Genomic DNA, 24,846 nt, shown 5'->3' on the forward strand with positions numbered 1-24,846 from the left:
CAGGACACCAGGACAAGCCCCATTCCATCTCCGTGGCATTTCCAGTATTTCAGAAAGACCCTAGAGAGAGAGGGTCTGAGACTGCTGTGCCCGCCAGCCTCTGAGGTGGGTGTGAGGACCTTGCCATGTTGAGAACAGCCTGCAGGGAGCCCAGCCTTGGCCTTATAGCAGATGCGGCGATGATGGATTCCAGAGCGCTGCGGGGGTGGGGGGTGGGGGTCAAGGAGCCTCCTGAGACTGGAGTCCTGTGCGGCACATTCTCTTGGGCCCCAGGTGGAAGGCACATCTCAAAGGCCTGTCGCGAGGATTATGATGAGTACTAATGACGTTCACCAGGTAGCGTGTGCTGACAGTGTGCTGTGGGCAGTGCTGGATGCTGCGAAGTTATTCACGAAAACGCACAAAGCACTTGTCACACAATAGGCGTTTTTCCAGCACGGTCCTGGATGCAAAGGATGAACCCTGACGGCCTGTGCCTCTGAAGGGAATGAGCTCACGGCTCCCCCTGGGCTGTCACCTGTGCAGGGCCTGCCCTGCCCCCAAAGAGACCACGTTTCATGAGAAACGTTGAGGGCCCTATTGCCCAGCAGCTGCAGGCCTGAGTCTCCTGGAGTGGGGCTGATCGGTCCAGGGCCTTCCAGCCCGGGGGGCAGAGCTGAGCCCCTCCATCTTGGGCTTCCCTTTGCCTGATGGCTCTGTTCCCACAGTGTGACCAGCACAGCTGTCGTTTCTGAGGCCAGTGGTGGATTCTGGATGATTACAGATCTGGAGGGGGAGAGAAGGCTGGCACTGGTGCCAGTTTATGTATCTTATAAAGGTCATAAAGAGATGGCACCGCTGGGGGCCACACTCCTGTGCCAGCCTCCCCCCCACTGTCTCTTTCTGCCTGTCTTTTATTGTCCACTCTTATCTTTCTCCCTGCCCACGCCCCACCCTGGTGCAGGTCCCAAGACCATAACCTTCTTCAAACTGCTGCTGGCTTTTTCTGACCTTCTGCCCCAGGCACAGAACATAACTTTATTAGCAGGGCTGGTGAGGGCTTGGCTGGGGCCCCAGCCCGGGTTGGCCAGAGAGGGTGGAAGTTCTGCCATCATGGCAAGGACCCAGAGCTGCCCAGCTTTGTAGAAAAAGGGATTAAGGCATCTATCCAGACTAATAATCCGGTCTACCTGCAGTGTATCTTCCCCCTGTCCTCAGCCCCCGCCCCCTGGAGACGGATGGGGGTTGGATTCAGTCCCTTTTTCCTTCTCTGTCCTTTCCCTGCATAATGACGACAGCTCTGATCAGAGAGAAGGCCACTGATAGGGACAGGCACTCCCATGTCATAAGGGACCATTAGGGACTCCTGTGTTTCTGTCTCTGCACCTTAAAATGGATTCAGGCCCTGGTCTGTGTCCACACCTTCTCATGATGGTGACAAGGTTTGCCCATGGATGTGGGCAGCCCTTTTCAATCTGAGAGGAAGTAAGAGGACATGGACTCAAATGACTCAGGCTTCAAGAAGAACCCACCCCTCCTTTATATGGGCACTGAGCCTCCATGTCTGCATCTGCCAAATGGAGCCATGATCCCTGCCTCACAGCCACTGTGAGTAGGGTCATGTTTGCTGAGAGGGCTCTCCACCCACTGTCGAGTGGAAAGGGCACAGCTCCGGAATCATGGAGACTTGGGTTCAGATCTCGGTGTCACCACTGGGCAAGTCCACCTCTCGGCGCTCTAGTTTCCTATTTGCAAAGGGGGGAGAGTGAAGCCCACTTCTTCAGCGCTGTGAGCAGTGAAGTAAGTGCTGTCCTTGGTGGCGGCAAATGCTCAGCAGACGGCAGCAGAGGGCACTGATGCTGCGAGACGTCCGTGTCCCATGTCGCAGGTGAGGAAACTGAGGCTCCAAGAGGAAGGAGCGGTGGAGCTGGGTGAGAACCGGGCCTGTCTGCCGCACACACATCCCGCTGCCCGCTGACCCCTTTCCCTCCTTGACTGACCTTAGCAGAACTGTTTGCTCTGGAGCGGGCCCAGCCATCCTCGTATCTCAGCCACAGGCCGGGGAGAGCATGGCTGGTGTGGCATCTGCTCTTTCCCTGAACCTGCGGTGACAAGCTAACAGCCGTTGCCAGGGGTCCTGCGTCCCACCGCCAGCAGGGGAGAGCTGTGGGTGGCATCCCCGGGGCCACGTCTAGGGTGCTGCTCCCCGAGCATCCAGGCGGGCTTCGTGGGCTCAGCACTGGGAGGGCATGGCGAGGGTTGGGGTGAGCTGGCTCCCTCCAGTGCTGGATCACTTGAGTCACTCTCCTCTGGTGCCCAACCCATGTTTGTTCTGTCTTTCTGGGTTTCAGCCCTTTGGCCAGTGGGAGGTTAAAGATTACTGAGGCAGCTGACAATAAAAGTGCCCGGCACACTGGCCTTTGACCATCCATTAGAAGGCAGTGGGATCACATTCTACACAACCGTCAACGGCGAAAGTGGTGAGGGTGTAGGCGAGGGGCACACCCTCCTTGTATTAATATTAAGAGGATAGTCACTCCTGCCTGGGCAATCGGGCCAAGTTTCTCTTTTATCTGAAGCCAGGGCCACAATGTGGCATTGTTCTCTATCTCAGAGGCCACTGTGCGGCCCCAGAGTGGACCCAGATGGACTCCGCCTGGCAGAGTAAACACCCATCCAGAGGTGGCCGGTGGCAACGGGGAGAGGAGCTCTCTCCTGGAGGAGATGTTTTCCTCACAAGTGAGTCCGGGGGTCAGAGACCTCGCGACGTTGCTAGCCCTCCGTTCTGGGCCTTAATTTCCTCGTCTGGACCGTATGGCTAGCTTACACTCCGTGCCCAGCAAAGTTCCCAATCTTTTCTGTGCTGTGGAGCTGGGGAAGAAGAAGGACCCCCTTTTCTTAATGCGTAATATAAAACCGGAAGATGACAAAGGAAACCGATCAGATTGAAATAGTTATCAAGATATTTAAAAGCAAACGTGAAATAACAGAAATACATGTGCTTCTTTACGAATGCATTTGAGTAATAAGATCTAGCCAACTACTCCATCTACCAGCTACTGGAATTCCAAAGTAGTGATGAGTGAAAGCGATATTGCAAGGTATCTGTGACAGCAAAATCATAGGCGCCACTGGACTTCTGAGGGTTTTTTAAAATCTACGTTTCTTTTTAAAAATTTTCTATTTTGAAGTAGTGACTTACAAGAAATTGCAAAAATAGAAGAGCAGTCCCATTTATCCATCACCCAGCTTCCTCCAGTGGTGAAACATGAAGGTTATGTACATGATCAGAGCCAGGAGATTGGTTGGCACAACGTGATGAACTAGATTTAACTGGGATCTTATCACTTTTTGCGTACACTGGTCTTGTTTTTGTGTATAAGCTGATGACATTTTGTAGCACATGTAGGCTCGTATCGCCACTATCACAGTCAAGATGCAGAGCTCTTCCCTGGTGACAAAGGAGCCTCCTCGTGCTGCCCCTTTACAGTCCTACCCACCCAGCTTTCTTCATCCACACCCTCCCCCGTTAATTTGTTCTTCACCTTGTAAAAACAGTTGACGTGCGCCAGGCACCGACCAAGCACGTGCCCACGCACTAAAGAGGTGAAAACTGAGGCTCAGGAAGGTTTGGTAATTATCTGAGATCACTCAGCAATAGATATCCGAATGAGTGCTGCCTGCATCCAGGGCTTCCCCGTTCATCTTCACCCACAAACCTCACAGTCTCTGGAAGAAATACCCAAGATGTGAACTGGGAAACCCGGGCTTGGTTTCCAGCTTCATCTCCTGGTAGCTGTATGATTTGTGGCACGTTCTGAACCTCTCTGAGCCTCAGTGTCTTCACTTGGAAGCTTAGGGGAAAGGGTGATAAGCTCACCTTGCTGAAGATGCCTGCTGAGTGAACTTGGAGAGGATGAGGGTGAGCTGCCCCTACCCAGGTGATGCGTGCGTGTGTGTGCGTGTGTGGTGTTGGTGGGGATTCAGAGCCAGAGCAGCCTGGAAAAGCTCAGAAACCCCTCATCCACACACACACGTGCACGCGCGCACACACACACACAGTTTGGTGGCCAGGTTATCTTTACTTTCTCATCATCTCACATATCCCTTGAGGGCCAGCACACCTGGCCTGAGATTCTGACAGTTACAAGCCTCTGGAAGAATAGCAGGTAGAGATAATACCTGGAAAAATTCTGTGCTGACAGTTGCCTGAGGAAATTGGTGGAAAACTGGTTGCATTCAGAGACAAATGGTTGAATAAATAAATGAATGAGTGAACATATATCTTCTAAGTATCACACCATGCAGAGGGTTCTGAATTAGTTGAAATCCTTTTGATAGCAAATGACAGAATTCCAACTCAAATTGGCTTAAGGTGGAAAAGAGTTCATGTGATAAAACCCTCCAGGGCGGGTACCAGTGACCTCAGGGTACCTGGAGCTGTGAGCTTAGACGGCACTGCTGGCTTACTCTCTCACTCTCGCTCAGTCTCTCCAGCTTTTAGTCATCTCAGTTCTTTGCACACTGCCTCCATGTGTGTGCAGAATAGACTGGGAAATAGTTTATGGCCCTGGACAGCTCTGGGATCACACTCTACCAGCTAGTGACTTAAGAGCAAAGATGACTCTTCTCCATTGGGTCTATCCGAGACATTCTGGGGAAGAACCCAATTGACGTTGCATCCCATGACCATGTCTGGACCATGGTGACCAGCAAGCTCAGCCTGGGTTGTGAGCCCAGTAGCTAGGCGGTGGGATCTTTTTTGTTCCCCAGATGTCTAATTGGAGAGCTCTGCTAGGCTTGAAAAAAACAGTGACAAGATGAAACTTGTCAGGAAGTTGGCTGGATGTCCAGAGAATTTCCTGGGAATGTCTGGAGGAGCTCTTCAAGGACAAGAAGGGAATTCAGGGACTGCCAGTGCCTTGCCAATGACAGCACGGGTCACCTGGAATCATTGAATGCATGCTTGGAAATGTTTATTGAAATTATTTAATATTCCATACAGATATGTAGCTATAAACAAGTTCAGGCTAAACTAGCAAAGACATATTATATGGCCACAATTTAAAGAGGCTGAGTCAATAGGCTTCATTCATTCATTCATTCATTCATTCATTCATTAAATGTTGAGTGCCTGTGATGTCCTGGGTATTGGACATAAATCAATGAGTGAAACAGATACAGTTTCCTCAGTTTGCCCGATGGTGTCACTTGCTTGATGGTGTCGCTAACAAACATGCAAGGACTTCCCAGTGCCGGGGGACAGAGGGGAAGCTGCTCAGCCTGGCCTTTGAGGCATCAACCATTCAGCCCCAGCCTTGCTTTCTAACCTCAGTCATCAGTGTCCTCATGGGGCGGTTCCCTGCACTCACTCTGCCTTTGCAGGTCTCTATGCTTTTGTCCATGCTGTTGACTCTTCTTGGAAGCTGTCCCCCAGGCTTTCCCTAATCCCATCTGAAGTCCCCTCAAGGCCAGCTCCCATGCCACCTCATCTCTGAAGCCTGTGTCCTCATAGTCTTTGCTTGTAGGTGATGGAGTGTCATGGCACTAAGATGCTGAGGACTGAGTGGGCAGCACAAAGGGTCTGTGTGTCACTGAGTGACTGCCTTTCCTTGGAGTTGGAGTCACTTGGAGCCCTGGACTGTGGGCCTCCGTGTGCATCCTCACTGCTTTCTGAGGTGTTTGACCCTGGTTTCTCAAAACAGAATCTATGCTTGACTGATCATTTTAAAAACTATTAGCTCATTTGGTCTTCCCAGTTACCCCAGGGGGCGCAGGCAGTAGCCAGTTTTGAAGATAAGAAAACTGAGGCCCAGGAACTCCTATTTCAGGCAACCGTGTGGACCAAATGGATAATTCTTTTATAGGAAATAACTAAAAATCTTGGATTGAAAAGAAGTCTTAAATGCACCCATGAGCTGGTGAGAAAATAAGGTCTACTCAGGCCAGGAAGTAGGTGAAGGCAGAGACTCAGGAAGGTCAGTAGAGAGCTGAAGCTAGCTTTTGACTCGGGGACATTTGTTGAACCAGGTGACGTTGAGAATTGATTTTACTGTCCTGAGGCAGGAGGGTAAGAGGACACGGCTCAGGACCTGCCCGAGATGAGAATTTTGGTATAAGGCCAGGAACACAGAAGGGCACACCTGCATGTAAGACAGAATTAGAAGTCAACGCCCCCTTCCTGAGACGGAGAGGAGGAACGCCTGTCTTGGACTACGGGGCTGGGTGAGAGGGAAAATGAGATTCCTCTGGGAATTTGTAGCCAAGGATAGTTTGTAGCCCACATTCATAGAGCCTGGGAGCCCAAAGAACTTCAGGCTGAGACTTTAGCTTCAAGTGGCTCCATATTGGTAGTGATCCCAGGCACCTGACAGAAAAGAATAAATATTCTCTCATCAAGAAACAATTTTCATCCTAGGCTTTGAAAACTTTCCATAGTTCCATGGGAAATGAGCAACTTCAATGTAAAAATCACTATACACACAAGGAAATGAGAGAGAGTGTGTGAGAGAGACAGCAAGCAGAATTAGATACAGCATAATCAGTCTTTCAACAACTTCAGATGTATTATATAAAGAATGCAAAAAATCATGTTTAATATATTTAAGTTTAAAATGAGTAGGAAGCAAGTAGATTAGAAAATGAACTAGAAATGTAAAAAAAATAAAAATTGGAGTTAAAGCTCAGTGGACAGATTTAATATAAGTTTAGAAAAAGCTTAAGAAAGACTTAGTGAATTTGAAGATAGAAGTAAGGAAGCTCTTGCTAACCAGCTCAAAGAGGCACAGATATGGAAAATACGGACAAGAGGTTAAGAGACCCAAAAGACACTGTAAGGAGTTCAAATGTAGTCTAATCACAGCTGCAAAAAGAAGGAAGGGAAGAAAAGAGGAGAAGAGAGTGGGGGAGAGGAAGGGAGACAGGAGAGAGGAGGGAATGGAGAAAAGCCAGTAATGTGAAGAGATGATGGTTGAAAACTTCTGGAATTGAGGAAACAATTCTCAGAAGTCCAATAAATTCCAAGGAACTTATAGGAAAAGAAAATATAGTACAATGAAACTGCAGGGCACCAAAAACAAAGAAAAGATTTTAGAAGGAGATTTCCTTGTATAAGAAAAGATAGATAATACGTGAAGGAGGGGCACGCTGACAATTGACTTCTCAGCAGGAATAATGGAATTTGGAAGACAGTGGAACGTTATCTTAAATGTGCTGAGAAAAAAATAGTCAACCTGGAATTCCATACCCAGTGAAAATATCTTTTAATAGTGGGGATTAAACACAGGTTTTATTTCAGATAAACAAACACAGAAAATTTGCCACCAATAGATCTTCACTAAAATAATTCTAAAGATTATACTTTAAGCAGAAGGAAAATGATTCCAGATGAAAGGTGTGAGGTTCATGAAGGAAAGAACTAAGAAAGTGGTAAAATGTGGGTAAAAAAAATTGTTTTGTGCAGAGCATATCAAGCAAAGTGTGGGCACATCTGGCATGTGCATATTGAGTAGGTGTTCATGGTGGTGGTGAACACAACAACTTGCAGGATAGTTATGTAGAAAGAGTGCAGGTTTAATAGCAGAAAAACTTTGGTCTGATCATTATATTTCCATTCATTCGCTGAATAAGTTTGAGAAAATACGTGTGAGAAAAACTGTAGTTTTGCAATATATTAGGGATAAAGAGAATGCTCCTAGGGTTTTTGTGAGTAATAATTTAGATAATGCACACAAAACGCTAATCACAGGACACATAATTGGAACTTTGATCTCAGTCTGAATCCTAACGTCTCATAATCTGGAAATACAAGGATAGGTGGCTGAGGAAGGTGGGTGGGGGATCAGTCACTTATGAATATTAATAACCATGCTACCATGCATTGAGCATCTATACACTAGGCACTATGCCGTGAACTTTGTATGTATTTTCTTATTAAACCCTTACAGTATCTTTGTGAAGTGGGCGGTAGTATGCCTAGTGTATTTGACATGCGAAGCCAATGATTTTTAGCACTTTCCTTCCTCAATATAACAAAATTATTTTTAGTAATGATCATGCAATAATCAGTCATAATCATTGTTTTTTATTGCTATTTAGTTCTAAAACAAGGAACAATTTAAAAAGAAATACCAGTGTTAAATATATTTAAATTTAGTAAAATATTTCATTTATAAACTAAAATTTGCACTTATTAAAAAAACCACACCTCTCAGTTTGCAAGCTTGAACAATTCCCAACCATTATGAACTTACTTTCCAAGTGAACACATGGAACTGAGTTCCTGTGTACTGGGGGCAAACCATTTAACTGGAAAGTTTTTGAATTAACTTCCTTGTAGGATACAATATTCAATAAAGGGTAAGTAATAAAAATGTGCTAATTTGAAACTTGCCCTCATATTATTAAAACTCAAATGTAATAGCAGCAATTATTTAGAAGTTAGACCAACAAAAGATTTTTTTTCTAGGAGGAGTATTTTATTACTAGCATCATTTAGAATGGCGAATGCACGGTGTTAATAAAAAGCAGAGCAAATTTTAATTAGTTTTATTATCGTTTAAAAATTATCTATAGACAATTGCCTGCACACAGGGTGTACTTGTAAGGGGCCACACTTGACACATTGCGATATGCCCCTGATTTAGGTATTTCCTTTGAAAATTTTCATCTTGGTTGGGACTCTCACTTTTGAATTTCAAATTCATGATATCTTTGTGCTTCATCCCCAAACTCTCAGTTTAATGTCTATCTATATCTATCCATCCATCTAAAGTGTATGTATATGTGTATATATGCACACAGCACTTCAATGTAGAATAGATCGTTCTAAAATTTACTACGATGCTAATATGCTTTTTTTTCGTTATTTTCCCTTAAGGTGTCTTGAGATTTTCAAATTAGCACACGTAGGGAAATCTACCTTATTGAAAAATGGTTACATGACATTGTATAGTGTGGATGCACCGTAATTTTTAAAACAATTTAAAAAATGGAAGTGTAACGTGTAGGATATGCACAGACCATAATTGTGTAAGTTAAATTTCTTAAAAGTCAACCCATTTGTGTAACCACCACATATATTAAGAAATAGAAAATTATCACTGCCCTGGAAGCTCCCTCACCTCCCCATGCGGTCATTGCTTTCTCTCTCTTCTCTGTCACCATGGCTCATTGTGCTTGCTTTTTGAGCGCTATGTGAATGGACTCGCAGTGTGTAGGCGCTTGTGTCTGGCTTCATGAGATCCGTCCACAGTGCCACGTGGATCAGTGGGTCATTTGTTTTCTCATTGACTTACAGTATTCCATTTCATGACCATATCTCAATTTATTTATCCATTCTACTAACGATAGATGTTTGGGTTGTTGCCAGTTTGGGGCTATCGTGAACAACGCGGCTAAGCGCAATCCGGAGCCTACCTTTTGATGCCTGCAGATTCACATTTACATCGAGGAGTGGATGGGGTGGGTATCCGTATATTCAGTTTTAGTGAACATTCTTGCCTTGTTCCTAATCTTAGGGGGAAAGCATTCAGTCTTTTACCATGAAGTGTGATGTTAATTATAGTTTTTTGGAAGACATCTTTTTTCAGGATGAGGAAGTTTCCTTCTATTTGTAGTTTGTTGAGTTTTTAATCGTGAGTGAATGTTGAAATTTTTCAAATGCTTTTTCTGCATTATTGAGATAATCATGTCGGTTGTCTTCCTTCTATTAATATGTTAAATTACACTGATTTGCAAATCTTAAACCAACTTTTCATTTCTGGGACAAACTCTATTTGGTTATAATATATTAGCATTTTATAATTACTCGAATTGTTAATTGCTAATCTATGTTAAGAATTTTGTGCATTTTTATAAGAGATTTGGACTGTAATTTCCTTTTCTTGTAACATCATTATTGTAACGATTTTGGTATCAGGGCCTCAGAAAATGAACTGGGAAGTATTTCTTCCTTCTCTATTTTCTGAAAGAGTTTGTGTGCGACTGGTCTTATTTATTCCTTAAATATTTGATGGAAATCACCATTGAAGTTATATTTGCCTGGCTTTTTGAGGATTTTAAAATTACAAATTCAATTTCTTTAATATTTATTGGACTGCTTGCTTTCTGTTTCTTTTTGAGTTAGTTTTGGTAATTTATTATCTTTCAAAAATTTATTTCACCTAGGTTGTTGAATTTACTGGCATAAAGTCATTCATAGTATTTTGGTAAGAATTTTTGTGTCCGTTTTTGTGAGGAATGTTGATGTATGGATCCAGCTCTGAAAAGCTCACAGGAGTAGATTGTGAACATCTCTTTCTAACTTCGCATTCAATGATGTTACACTGATAGCTTGAAAGCAGCCATAGTGGTATTATTTGCAACGTGGAAATTGCACTCCAACTCAAACTTCTTCCCCTGCCAGAGAGAGCTGGCTTACCATCACAACTCCACTTGTTACCTTTTTAATGTCTGTGCGATCTGTGGTTCTGTTTTCTCTTTCATCCTTGAATTGATATTTTCTTGATTGCTCTAGCTAGAGGTTTATCAATTTTATTGATCTTATCAAAGAACCAGCTTTTGGTTTCGCTTACTTTCTCTACTGTTTTTTATTTCATTGATTTCTGCTCTTTATTATTTCTTTGCTTCTGCTTATTTTTATTTTGACCCTCTTTTTTTTTTTTTTAAACTTCTTAATATAGTACTAGCTTACAGCACAGGTTTTAGGCCTTTCTTCTTTTCTACTATATGGATTTAAAACTATAACTTTCCCTCAGCATCACTTTATTCATATGTCACGTATTTTCATATGTTGTGTATTTACCATCATTAAATTCAAAATGCTTTCTATTTTGATTGCAACTTCTTTTTTGACCCATGGGCTATTTAGAAGTGTGTTGTTTAATTTCCAAATACCTGGGGCTTTTTTAAGCATCTCATTGTTATTGATAACTAACTAAATTCCTCTTTAGTCGGAGCGCATACTCTGTAAAATTTCAACCTTTTGAACTCCGTTGAGACTTATTTTAAGGTCCAGTGTAAGGTCTATCTTGGATAATATTCTATATACACTTGAAAAGAATTTGCATTCTGCAGATGTTGAGTATACTATCCTATAAACATCAATTAGTTACTGTGCTTGATAGTATTGTTAAATATTCCACATCCTTATTGATTATTTCTCCAGTTGTTCTATCAATTACTTTAAAAATATGTTTTAAAATCTCCAGCTGTGATTGTTGTTTTATCCTTTCTCTCATTAGTTCTATCAGTTTTTGCTTTATATATTTTGAAGCCCTGTTTTTAAGTGCACATATATTTATAGTTTTTGCATCTTTCTGATTCCTTTATCATTATGAATTTCTCTTTAGTAGTACTTCTTTTTGTAAAGTCTATTTTGTGTGATATTCATAGAGCCACTCCACATTTCTTATGCTTACTGTTTGCATGGTACATCTTTCGCCATCATTTTACTTTCAAACTGTCTATGTCTTTGTATTTAAAGTGCATCTGTTGCAGACAGCACTTAGCTGAGTTTTCATTTTTACCTAGTCTGACAATGTTTGCCTTTTGATTGTAGTGTGTGACCCATTTATATTTAGCCTAATTACCAACTTGGTAGGGTTTAGGTATGATTTTGATACTTGTTTTCCATATGTCTCCTTTTTGTTTTTGTTATTCTGTTTCTTTTTTTTTTCTCTTCTTCTATGTTAATCAAATTTTCTGATGTTTTGTTTAAATTCATCAATTGGCTTTGTAGCTACTTAATTAACATTTTTATGGTTGTTCTGGAGATTACAATAGGCATTTTAATTTATCTGCTTAGAATTTGCATTGAAATATTTCAGATAAAATATAGGAAACTTGAGACAATAGTTTCATTTAATGCTATCATTTTATATATTACATCTGTGTTCATTATAAACCCAATAATACAGTGTTGTTAGTTTTGCTTTAAACAATCATATGCCTTTTAAAGACATTTCTTTTTTGTTGTTGTTGGAGGAGGTAATTAGGTCTATTTAATTTATTTATTTTTAGAGGAAGTAGTGGGGATTGAACCCAGGACTTCATGCATGCTAAGCATGTGCTCTACCACTTGAGCTATACCCTCCCCCCAACATTTCTTTAAGACAAGAAAAAATACATCCTAAAATTTATTCACATATTGGCCATTTCTCATGCACTTTATTCTTTTCTATAGATCCAAATTACCATCTGGTATCACTTCCCTTTAACTTCCTGTAGAATTTCTCATAACGTTGGACTAATTAATCTGATTTTTTTGTTCTCTATTTTACCTTCTAAGGACAGTTTGGGGTTGCTAGCTTTATTTTTCTCTGCAATCTTTGAGTATGTAATTTCAGTACATTCTAATCTGCACTGTTTGTGATGAGAAGTCACTATTTAATTTAATTCTTTTTCCTCTCTGTGTAATGTGCCATTTTCTTGACTTCTTTAAAGAACTTCTCTCTACCCTTGCTTTTAGCCCTTTGTTTATGGGGTTCTTAGGTATCATTTTCTTTATATTTATTCTGCTTAGGGTTTGTTTAGCCTCTTTGTCTGTAATTTAATGTTTTTTTTACCAAATATGGGAAATTTTAGACCATCATTAGTTCAGATATTTTTTCAGGCTTTTTCTCTCTCTGTTTCCTTTTGAACGCCTTGATGTGTATGTTGGACTTCTTGATATTTTCCTATAGTTCTCTGATGTTCACTTTCCTTCTGTTTTTTTCTCTCTGCTTTGGATTGGATAATTTCCATTCACTTATTTCCAAGCACAGTGGTATTTTTCCTTCTCTCATCTTCAGTTGTTAAGCACATCTAGCAAAATTTTCATTTTTTATTTCAGTTCTGTACTTTTCAGCAGTAGAATATTCATTTAACATTTATAGTTGTATTTTCTGTTAAAATTTCCTATTTGTTTACTCATTAAGATCACTTTTTCATTTACCCTTTTAAGACATCATATTTCCCTTTATTTCTGTTAAATATTTATAATAGTTGCTTTGAGGTCTTTGTTTGCTGATCCAACTTCTGTGCCCATTGGAGTCACTTTCTATTGAACTGCCTTTTTCCTGGGTATGTGTCACATTTTCTTGTTCATTTGCATGTCTAGTAATTTTTTGTTGAAAGCCAGGTATTTTAGACAATACATTATAGTGATTCTACATTCTGTTATGTTCTTCTAAAGGTTGTTGTTGTTGTTTTGTTGTTGTTCTTGCTGACTGTTAATTTGCCAGGTCTCAATCTTCAAACATCATCTCTTCCATCCTCAGTTATTCAACTTCTAGCTGCTGTAGTTTTAGCTTGGATCCCTGGAATCTCCCCTCCACCAGCATAATTTGGTGACTAGCCAAGGATTTGGACAGTTTACACCCACAATTTGGCATTCACTCTTTCTCTAGCTTTCTTATTCCTATGGGTTCTCTCTTAACTTTCTAGCTGTTCTACCAATCTTGAGTTCTGACCTCCAGATCCAGTAAGGATTCAACTTTCTGCTGCTGCTCTGCAGGCTGGGGAATGCCCTTAGCTAAAAAAACAATGCAACAAACTTTCTGATCTCTTCCAACACAGTTCTGTCTTTCAAAGGAAGACTCTTCTCTGATTTTTGCCTGGTTTTTCACTGGCTCTCTGGGTTCTCCAGTATGCATGTACAAGATAGCAGTTAGCCAGGGCTTTGCGCAGACTTTATACTCAGATTTTTGAGCCTTGCTCCTTCCGTTGTTCTCTTGCTTCCAGGATCCCACCCAGGATATTTAAATTTTGGGCTATTCTGCTATCTCTGAAACACCCCCTTAAGCCTGTAAATCTGAGGTTTTCTGCTATAGGTTTTGTAAGGATTGGAGATCACTCTCAGTCACCTCAGGGAAAAAAAAAAAATCAAGATATTTGCGATTTTCTCCCATTGCAATGGCCTCTTTTATAACAAAACTCTCCTCTGCTTTCTGCCTTTTTAAAAATTTTACAATACCTTCAAATAATTTTTCTTTTAATAAATTTTGCTCCGACTTTACAAATGTTATCTTTGGGAGTTGTTGCCAAACCAAATGACTCTGCCATTACAAGAAGCAGAAGTGTAAGTCGTATTACTTCAAAATTTTATTTTTTGGTTGTTTGCTGCTGTTATATAGATGTAAGAATGATGTTTTTATATTGAGCTGGTATAACAGTCTTGCTACATTCACTTACTAATTTAAATAGCTCCTATGTGGGTCATTTGGATTTTTCACATATGCTGCTGTTTGAGAAAATGACAGTTTGGTTTCATCTTTTCCAATTCTTGTATCCTTCATTTATTTTTCACTCTTTATCACACTGTCTAGGATCTTCAGAACAATGTTGATGTAAATGGTAGTAGTGGGATCCTTGTCTTCTTTTCTATATTAAGGAGAAACCATCGGTTTTTTTTATAGATAGTTTTTATCGGAGTATGAAAGTTCACTTCTACTCTGTGTTTGCTGAGAGTTTTTTTTTTAATTAGGAAAGGGTGTTGAATTTTATGATTTTTCTGCATTTTCTGAGAATGTAGTGAATCAAATTGACTGATTTTCAAATATTAAACCACCCTGCATTTCTGAGATAAATCATATGTAGTCATGATATTATCCTTTTAATAAATCACTTGATTCAACTTGCTTAAATTTTGTTTAAAATTTTAGCATCTATCTTCACGAGAGGAATTAATCTGTAATTTTAAATTCTTGTTATGTCTTTAGCAGACTTTTAACGTCAGGATTATCCTGGTCTCATAAAATTTGTTGGAAAGTATTCTCCCTTCTTCTGTTCTCTGGAAAAATTTGTGTAATGTTGACATTACTTCTGCCTTAAAGAAAGAATTCACCAGTGAAACAGTCCATGCCTGGACATTTCTTTGGGGGAAGATTTAAAATTACAAAATCATTTAAAAATATTTATATACTAGCCACATTTTCTATTTCTTCTTGTGCCCATTTTGAAAAGTTGCATTTTTCTAGGGCTTTGGACATTTCATCTAAACACTGATATATTTTGGAAAATGGTTGTTCTATGTATGTAGGATCTGTAGTGATGCCTTCTTTTCTTTTGTAATATTGGTAATTTATTTTCTCTTTGTTTCTTGATTGATTTCTCCAAATGTTTATCAATTTTAATCATCTTTTTTCAAAGAATTAATTTTTATTTTTGCTATTTTTCTGTAATACACTTGTTTCCTTTGAAATTTATTTCTGCTTTCTTCTTTGTTATTTCGTATTTTTGTCTTTGTATTTAGTTTGTTTTTATTTTTTTCCAACTTGAAATGAATACTGAGGTCATTAAGTTTCAGCCTTTCTTCTTTATAATATCTGCTTTTGAGCTTCCTTTAATCACAGCTTCAGTTCAATAACATGCTTTTGTATATTGTATTTTTTATTATCATTTCATTTAAAATATTTTCTAATTTCTATTTTGATGTATTCTTGACCAAGGGGTTATTAGAAGAGTTTTGCTTTATTTCCAAACATTTTGCATTCTCCTTTTGTTGTTGATTTGTGGCTTAATTCCATCATTTTTCAAGAACAAACTTTAAATGATTTAAATCTTTTCAGATTTGTTAAGATTTGCTTTATAGCCCAGCCTGTGGTAATGGTGCCTTCAAAAAGAATTTTAAAAACTTTATCTGGATTTTATACTTGTTCTTAACAAACACATCAGTCTCCTGAGAGCTTCTTCATCTTAATTGAAAACAGAATCCCACTGCATCATATTTTAATGAATCACTCTTTTATTGGTAAACATTTCGTTAGTTTCCAGTACTGGTGATATTGGAAAATCCTGTGATGGACATCCTTGTAATTACTTTTTGCACAGTTTTGTGATTCTGTCAGAATCAGAAGAGTGCAGGATAGTGTTAGCAGGCATGGGCTGTGAGGCGGATTCCTAGGTTTGAATTCTGGCCTTTTATCTTGTTAAAAATGCACATTCCTAGACTCCACCTTAGACCCAATGAATCAAATTTCTCACAGTCCTCCAAGTTTGAGAGCTCCCGCTGTAAAACGGGTGTGGGAATGGTGGTGATGCATTGACGAAAATTGATTAAGCACAACAGCTGATTATAAATTCTCCCGGAGGGAGGAGAGAACAGGTATTTTTTTCTGTTGCCTTAACTTCCTTTGGTCCCTTTGCCGCTTCCCAAATTGTTCTGAAACTTGGGCAATGAATCAGGCATTCCTGGATCTTCCTTTGCCCCCCCCCCCCCCCCCCCCCAGTTATGCCTGTGAAGAAAAGCAGTGAGCACACTCAGAGACAGTATTTGGGGAGGTTTGACTCATAGTCCTGGGATTGTGACTGAATCTTGGTGGATTCTAGTGGTTGCTGGAGAATTTATTTCCGTTTCATCTTGGGGGCTAAGGACAACTATGTCTCATGCATTTCTCTTGGGGACGTGCCAACAACAGTCTCACTCCTGTTGGGGGAGGTTGGGGTGACAGCCAAACAGAGCCTGTTCCAGGGACAGGCTGTGGAGGATGCTCTGTTAGTTTCTTCCCATTAATGTTTGCCTTCAAATGTTCATCTTGAAGCCATAAGAACTCACCTTTCAGGCCCAGCTTAACATTCATTTTCCCCCCTACTAATTCATTTAACAAATATATAATAACCACAAGTCTGGGCAAATGATTTATTTAAATGTTTATTGTTAAAATTCCATGACAATCACTGTTTTAATTGCTGGAGACACAGTACTGGACAAAATGGATCCAGCTTTCTGCCCTCATGAGATTATATTCTGGTAAGTGAAGAAGACAGCAACAACAAAATAAGTAAAAATACTACAATGACATGTTAGTAACTGTTACAGAAAATAAAGCACAGGGAAGAGACAGAAAGTGCCAAGGATGGTATTCAATTTACTACAATGACTAATTATTTAAGGAAATTTAAGATGTTCAGAAAAGTTGCAGGAATAGAACAAATAATTTTCAGATACCTTTCTTTCATACCCCTCAAGTGCTAATATTTTATTACATTTATTTTCTCTCTCTCCTTAATTATTTAAGAGTAAGATGTAGATATGGCTCTTTATCTCTAAATATTTCAGAATCTGTACTTCTCAAAAACAAGGATTTCTCTTATATAACCACAATCCAGTCATCAACATCGGGAAATTAATATTGGTACAAAACTGTTATCTAAGTCATAGCCCTTATTTAAATTTCACCAATTGTCCCAATAATGTTCTTTACGCTAGAAGGAAACCCAAGGTCCTCCGCTGGATGAAGTTGCCGTGCCTCTTCGGTCAGTCTCCTATTTCATGACACTGACACTTTGGAAGAGCATAGTCCCGTTATTTTGTAGAATGGGTTTTATTCCACACATTTATTCTGCCAGTAGAATGGATTATTATTCTTACCACCAAATGGTCGTTTTTTACATGATGTCATTCCTTCCACTTTTATTAGTTGACTTTCTACTGTAAGGAAGAATCTTTCTTCTCATTTATTTACGAGTTGGTCTCAACTCACAGAGGCTTACTTTAGTCTATAATCATTTGTTGCCATTACTTATTTTGAGGCTCAGATTGTCCCAGACTGGCCCAGTGGAAGCCCCTTTGATCTGGTTTTTGTACCTTTGACATGCCTCCATCATTTTTTTTGGGGGGGGGCACTTTCTTACTTTTTGCCACAAGAAGATGTCCCAAGCTCATTTCGTACTTTCCCTGCCCCAGGCCTGCAGTCAGCCGTTGGTTCCTTTTAGTGAAGAATCATCTTTAGAAACCAAGATCTTGTCTTTACGTATGCTCATTGTTAATCAGGCCTGTTATGAGACAGAGCTGGGAAATTTTGTACACACACACACACACACATCCATCCACATGCATTTGTACTTATTTCTATGTCTAGTTATCTCTAGCTATATTAAAATCTATGAGGTCACACTAGTAACTCCAGTTTCCAACAGCGCCTCATGGTCCATTTTCTTATCCCCTTTCCGTATTTATAACTCCTTTCTCAACAGTGAAAGCCTGGCTCTGTTACCAACAATATTGTCACTTACTTGTCCCATCCTAGAATGTGCCAAGAGTAGTTTCAAGAATTGCTAACTTACTCCTCTGCAAAAAACGAAGCCTACTAATTAGAATTCAATGTTTGTTTAAAAGTTATTTTCTGACTATTGTCTGAAGACATACAATGCAAATGCTGTGCCCAAAAGTTAGTTAGCGCTCTCCTTTCAGGGTTGTTATGTCGTTTGTTTGGAATACAGCTCTTACTCTGCTTCTGTTCTAATTTAGGTCCCCTCCCCCATTCTTGCTGCTCTTCTTCTCTTTTTTTGGAGAATGTGAAACATTAACATGGCTGGGATTTATAAAATGTTATAGCCAGAGAAGTGTTATTCTCCCATCTCCTATCCCCTCTCCCCTTCCCGCTCCTCACCCAAGCCCCGTAGGTAACTGTTATGGACTGCATTGCGTCCTTGCAAATCCATAGGCTGAAGTCTTCACCCTCCCGCACCTCAGAAAGTGACTGTATGTGGAGGTAGAGCCTTTAAAGGTGTAAGGAAGTTAAGATGAGGTCGTAGGGATGGGCCCCAATCCAGTAGGACTGGCGTCCTTCTCAAAGAGGAGATTAAAACAGACACACACTGAGAGGATGGCCGTCCACAAGCCAAGGAGGGAGGCCTCAGAAGAAGCCAGCCCTGCCGACGCCTCGGTCTTGGACTGCGGCCCTCCGGAAGGGCGAGGAGACGCACGGCAGCCCCGCAGCCCCGCAGCCCCGCGGCCTGCGGTTCTTTGTTGTAGCGGCCCTGGAACGCCACCGCGGTGCCCAGCCTTGCTAGCCCCTGGTCTGTCGCTCCTGTGCCTTTTTGTTCAGATGAGCAGATGGACCCGTATTTTCATCTCTCTTCTTTCTTTTACACCCCGTGCAACACGCTGCAGGTGCTTTCACTTTCCCACCTCATACTATATCCTAAAGGCCACTCCCCATCCGTACGTCGGTTGCTGAATAGTGGATCAAGCACATTCCTAGAATAATCCCACTTGGCCATGATGTGTTTTCCTTTTAATACATTGTGGCATTACATTTTCTAATAATTTGTTTAGGATTTTCAGCTCTATGTTCATGAGGGGTAAAGGTCTGTAATTTTCTTTTCTATTATCCTTGTCAGTCTTAAATATCAGCATTATTTGTCCTTATAAAATGAGTTAGGAAGTGTTCTCTCTTTCTCAGTTTCCTAGAAGCATTTGTGTAAAATTGGTATATTTCTTCCTTAAATGTTTGGAAAAATTCACTAGTGAATTCTTCTGGGCCTAAAGGTTTGTTTTAGTTTTTGGTGGGAGTTGGAGGAGGCAAGGAAAGAAGTTACAGATTCAATTTTTAATAGACATGACTGTTGAGGTTTTCTGTTTCTTCTTTTGTCAGTTTTGATAAGTTGTGTTTTTTAAGGAGTTAGTTCATTTTATCTAAGTTGTCCATGTTTTAATGTAAAACCAGGAAGGGCCCACTAAGCAGGGAGCTGAGGGAGGTGGGGAAGTACATTATCCAGATACAGAGGCGGGTGGCTATAAGCAGAAAGAGGAAACAGAAGATGCAAAGGCCCTGAGGCCTGCATGTGCCTGGTGCCTTGAAGAACAAAAAGCAGGCCAGTGAAGAGCAAGAGAGATGAAAAGCGATGGAGATGAGGTCAGTGAGATAATGGAGCTCAGACCACCTAAGACTGTCTAGGCCATTGTAGGGTCTTTGGCTTTTCCTCTGAATGAGTGAAGGTTCTAAACAGAATATTGCTGTGGTCTGACATGTGTTTCAAAAGGTCAGACTGGCCATTGAGAACCGGCTCAAGGATGGAGAGAGAAAGGCCAGATAGAAGATTCTCAGTCCAGGGAGGCGGCAGTGGAGGTTGTAAGAACTGGTCTTGTCTGGAAAGACTTTTAAGGTAGAACCAGTCAGATATACTGACGGATTAGATGTCAGGTGTGGGAGAAAGAGAAAGATGAGGGAAGACTCTAAGGTTTTAGCCTGAGCTATGACCATTTACAGAGTTAGGGGATGTCTGGGAGGGGCAGGTTTGGGGGAGGAAGTTCAGGACTCAGTTTTGGAGAGCTTAAGAGTGAGCTGCCTGCTAGGCGCCCTGTGAGGAGGTCAAGCATGTCGTTGGGTAGGTGGAGTCAGGGTTCAAAGGATAACGATACAAATTGGGGAGCTATTGGCGTGTAGGTGGCATTCAAAGGGCTTGAGAGACTGATATCGCCAAGAGGGTGAGTATAAATTGAGAAGAGGTCCAAGGCATGAGCCCTGGGGCTGTCCTGTGTCCAGAGGTTGAGAAACGAGGAGGGACCAGAAAAGAGGTTGCTGACTGATGAGACGGGGTTGGAGGAGGGGGATGTGGACTGGGGGCATGTGGCTTCCTGGAAGCCCACTGAAGAGGAGGGGATGGTCAGCTGGACAGTAGGCTGCTGATGGGTCTGGTACAGTGCAGACTGAGCACTGACCATCAGGGTGAGCAACCTGAAGGGCAGTGGTGATGGAGGCAAGAGCAGCTGGGTGGAGCTGCCTGAGCCAGAGCAGATGGAGTGGCTTCCAGAGGGAATGGGAGACAGTCATTCAGCTGAGTAAGTGTAGGTGACGTCTTTCAAGAATTTTCTCTTCTTGGAGAAACAGGGTGGTTTCTGGGGGAAATGTGGGTTAATCACAGCATGTTTTAATTACAGCCCCAAATACAGGAGCCATTTACTCCATGCCTTGGATGTGTCATTCTTGTGGGACTCTGGGGACTCAGAGGTGGAGGAGACACCGTCTCTGCCCCCGTGCAGTTTAGCAGCAGTGATGGACCTACAGAGATTTACAGCCCAGGAAGGGATTCAGTGTGATGGATGAAGCCCAGGGGCTGGTGGGAAGGGCCTGACCAGCTGAGCAGTCACCGAAGTCTTCCTGGAGGAAGTGATGCTGGGCTGAGCTTTGAAAAGGAGCTGAAGAGGCCCCCACCTCTAGGACGCCTTCCCTGATCTGCCTAGTCAGTTGTTTTGCCTTCGTTTTTGCACAACACCCCTCATGTTCAGGTCCTTAGCACCTGCTTCATTCTGCTTGGTATTGATCATTTATTGGATCCCATTTATGTGTATCAGGCACCTTCCATACCCAGATGCTCAGTTTGGTACTTTTGCCTGCATAATCTCAGGGAGTCCTCAGGGGTCCTGAGGTCCTGCTATGACTCCCACTTTACAGATGAGTAAATGAGGCTCAGGAATGAAGTACCTTGTCCAAGGTCATACTGCAAGGAAATTTCAGACCTCTGATTTGAATTCTGTTTGGTCTCTACCCAGCAACCCTTGTCCTTTGCCTCAGGGGCCTCTGCACACAGTAGGGGCTCAGGAGATTTTTTTTTTTTTTGAGATGGCACAGAAAAGAAGTGAGGTTTAGCTGTTTGCTTGTTTGTTTGTTTGTTTTCAGAAGCCAGAGGAGGAGAACATCTCCTGGCTTGCTGCACAGGTACAACTCGGAAGGGGTCTCAGTGCCCTGCCAGCCCATCACAGAGGGACGCTGTGGGAAGCTGTGTGGTTTCCCCCTGGTCCCCGGGGCCACGGGGTGAGCCGTGGGGAGAACCGAGGCATGGCCCTTGCTGCAGGCTAACTTCAGGGGGCCCTGAATGACACCAGATCCTCCTGTTCCCCACCTCTGCCTCAACCCCTTCAGGGGCTCCTGAGGATCACGTTCAATGAAATCAGCGAGGCACATCTTCCAGTCTATCTTTGCCCCCTCCCTCCCCTCCTTCCCCTCTTACCTCTGCTTCCTTCCTTCCTTCCTACCTTCCTTCCTTCCTCCCTCCCTCCCTCCTTCTTCTTTTTTCCTTTCTTTCCTTCTTCCTCCCTTGGTAATCCTTCCCTCCCTTTCTTCTTCCTTTCCTCTTTTTCTCTCTCCCTTTCCTTCTGTTCTTTTTATTGAAAATATCACCAACTCTTTTCTTTTATACGTTTCTCTGTTGGGATTGTGCAGTGTGCTCAGTTTCGGATTCTGGTGAGGTAGCAGGCTTCCTCCTCCAGCGAGGGCAGCACCTCGGGGGCTCATTCCCTGGTCTACCCCATCATCCCGCCCCCGCATCAGCATGCACCCTCGTTCCCTCACTCATTTACTCCTTCACCTGCCACCACTCCCCCTGCTCGCGGTGCCTTCATCCTGGGAGCCTCTGTGGCAGGGAAGCTGGTGACATGCAGGTGGGTGAACCGTGGTCTCTGCCTGCGGTTACTCACGGTCCAGGTGAGGGACACAGGGAAACGCTTGGGAAGTCTGGGACGGGGTGGCTGCCATCGGAGCAGGACCAAGTGATGCGAAAGTGGGAGGACAGAGCCAGCGCTGGAGGAAGGGGGCAGTGAGCGGGACTGGCTTCCGGGACGAGAACCCTGAACAGTGAGTTGCAGCCTGTCACCTACTGCAGGAACCAGGCCAGAGCCCCCAGGCAGAGGGACATGGTGTAAGGAGGAAGGCCATGCTTTGTCTGCAGGGACCCATGGCAAAGTGGAGGAGGTGGCTGGGCTGGGGGTAAGGCTTCACTGGGTCTCAGTTTCCCTGTCTGTCACAAGATGGGGCTAAGCCACTCCTCCTAGGACTCCTCCATCTCTGAGCCTTCACTGGGGAAGCAGGTGCATTCTGACCCATTGCGATGATGGGTCCCTGGCAGTTTGGCCTGTTTGGTTCCCCATGCCTGGCAGTGCTGGGCCTCATGACCACAAGGACAAAGCAGGGCAGTGAGACTCACCACAGGGAGAGGCCCCCGTCCCAGACTGGGGTCCCCACGTGTGTCAGTGTGGCACCACGTGGAACTGTACGGGCTCTTTATCATCTCGACTCCCTCCTGAGTTATTCCCTGGTTCTCTAGGGCCTGGTGGCCTTCCTGAAGGGAGACACCTTATGTGAGGTGAGGGCTGGTCGGTCTGGCCTCGGTCAGGGCGTGGCTGGCACACAGTGGGAACACAGGTGGCTATGACTCGAGGAGAATGGGAACAGACGGCGTGAAGGCAGTGAAGCCCTGAGTTGTGCCCTCCATTTTCCTGTCACCCAGGTGACTGGGACTCAAGAGCTTTTCCACGCCTTTGTCAGGCTTCAGGAGACAAAGTCCTGTGGCTTCTCAACAGCTCGTTTCTCTTTGTTGATTGACAGGTGGAAAATCTGGGGCTGCAGCCATGGCCTGGGAACCAGGGGCAGGGGGGCCCACCCCCAGGGCTCAGGCTCTCCCTCCTGAGGTAGGTGGATGGCATCATCTCTTGTTTCCTCCCAGTTTAAAAGTTCTCTGATCTAAATCCATCCATCAAACACTATTTTGAGGGTTTCGAAGTGAAGCCTGGGTGTTTTACATCATCCCACACACCTGCTTCACACCTTCCAGAGTTCGAATGTCTCTTTTGACTGGCATGTCAGATGGCCACGTTTCTGGACCGGAGGGGCCCCGTCCATGAGCCTCTTCTTCCAAGGAGCTGACTGGTCACCTCTAAATCCTGTAGGTTTGTTTGGTCCTGACAGCAAGGTGCATGACGAGGAATAAAGTCTCCCAGATTAAGACCTCTGTGTCACCCTGAAGGCCCGCACTTCTTCAGGGTGATGGGGGCAATCACAGTGAGAGATGGATGAAGGTAACAGTGCCATCAGTAAATATCAGAGGATGGAGGAAAAAAAATTCAGCTGGCTCAGAATGAGAATCCTACGTTCGGTTATATAACAACAGATCAGGCGTGTTATCTGTGTCAGGAAGCCATACTCCTGCTCCCCAGATTGGTAGAGAAATTTCTAGTTAAGGCCTGTTTGCCCTTTTAGTCAAGACTGAGATGGGGTACCTGGGCACACGCTGGGTCTGGATGTGGTGGCCAGCAGGCACCGTCCTCCAGCATTCCACGTGCTGGGCAACATTCCCCAGCCTCCCTTGCAGTTACGTTGGGTCACGTGACTAGCTCTGGCCAATGAGCTGTGAATAGAAGTGACGTGTGTCCCTTCTGGGCTGAGGCAGTGAAGAGCCAGTGTGACTCTTTGATGCCCCTCTTCCCCTGCTGTGGCCCTGGAGGCCACACGATGTGTGGTTAGAGGGGTAGGAGGGCCACTCACATGCAAAGCAGAGGACATCAGGGAACCTGCATGACTTTTCTTGTGTAAAACTCTTACATGTAGAGATTAGCTTGTTTCTGCAGCTTAACCTGTCTAGTGGGAAGAGGCAGAAATGAATGGTTCCCACACCACTGGAGAACCAGACTTTGAACCTTGACTCTGCCGCTCCTGGCTGTGCACCCCTGGGCTAGCCACTTCACTAGGTTTCCCCCTTGTAAAATGCGATAGACTGGTCTGTAACTGACAGGGTGGGCGTTTTGGAAGCGTGGATGGAAACCGTTCGGCCAGTGCCTGGCACATGGCAGGGGCACAGGCTGTGTCAGCGCTTGTCTGCAGCCCACCCCCTTGACTCTGCTCCCTCACAGCCTCACAGGAAGAAAGCCCTCTGTTTGCTCAGTCACATCCACTGGCCGTTCTTGCCTGCATTTGGTCAAAGTTGCAGACGCCTGTGCTGGGCGTGAACCCAGCACTTCTCAGAAGTGTGAATTCTCCCGCCGATCCTCCCACGGCTGCACACACAGGCCCGAAGGTGGCAGAGCCATCTGGAGTCAGTCCTGCCCCAGGCTTCAGTTTTCTTAAGAGGGTACAGAGGGGACAAAGACGAAGAGTTTCCTTTCCCATCTGGCCTGGGGAAGGAGCAAAGCTGATTTTGTTTGTCCGGATGGTTCAGGGGTGGGGGAGGAGAAGGCAAGGGATCTTCACTTGACTTCATCCCAAATAATTTTCAGTACAAACTCAAGAGACCCAGCTCTTATGCAAATCCATTTCCTTGAGCCCTGCATTGCCATTTGCTACCACCAGTGTGAGGTAGTCAGTTCTTTGTTGTGTCTTGTTTTTCACTCTT

The 24,846-nt window shown here is 43.4% G+C and overlaps 1 protein-coding gene across 8 annotated transcripts in view; it reads left to right on the forward strand.

Annotated features, from left to right (window-relative positions):
* Positions 1-24,846, forward strand: part of LOC123612446 (uncharacterized) — a 41,901-nt gene that overhangs the window by 11,197 nt on the left and 5,858 nt on the right. For 2 of the 8 annotated variants that reach the window (XR_006719701.2, XM_045505784.2), the window contains exons 2-3: positions 21,363-22,316; positions 23,067-23,149. Coding sequence is in view for 3 of the 8 variants with exons in the window: in XM_045505784.2 (XP_045361740.1) it covers positions 23,090-23,149 (60 nt within the window). In the remaining 5 variants the exon portion in view is untranslated. Of the gene's footprint in view, positions 1-21,362; positions 23,150-24,846 lie in introns of all 8 variants that reach the window. The other 6 variants (XR_006719700.2, XM_074365058.1, XR_012507394.1 and 3 more) reach the window with 3 other exon arrangements.

The sequence above is a fragment of the Camelus bactrianus genome, chromosome 6 (genome assembly GCF_048773025.1).
Source record: "Camelus bactrianus isolate YW-2024 breed Bactrian camel chromosome 6, ASM4877302v1, whole genome shotgun sequence".
NCBI classification, from domain to species: Eukaryota; Metazoa; Chordata; class Mammalia; order Artiodactyla; family Camelidae; genus Camelus; species Camelus bactrianus.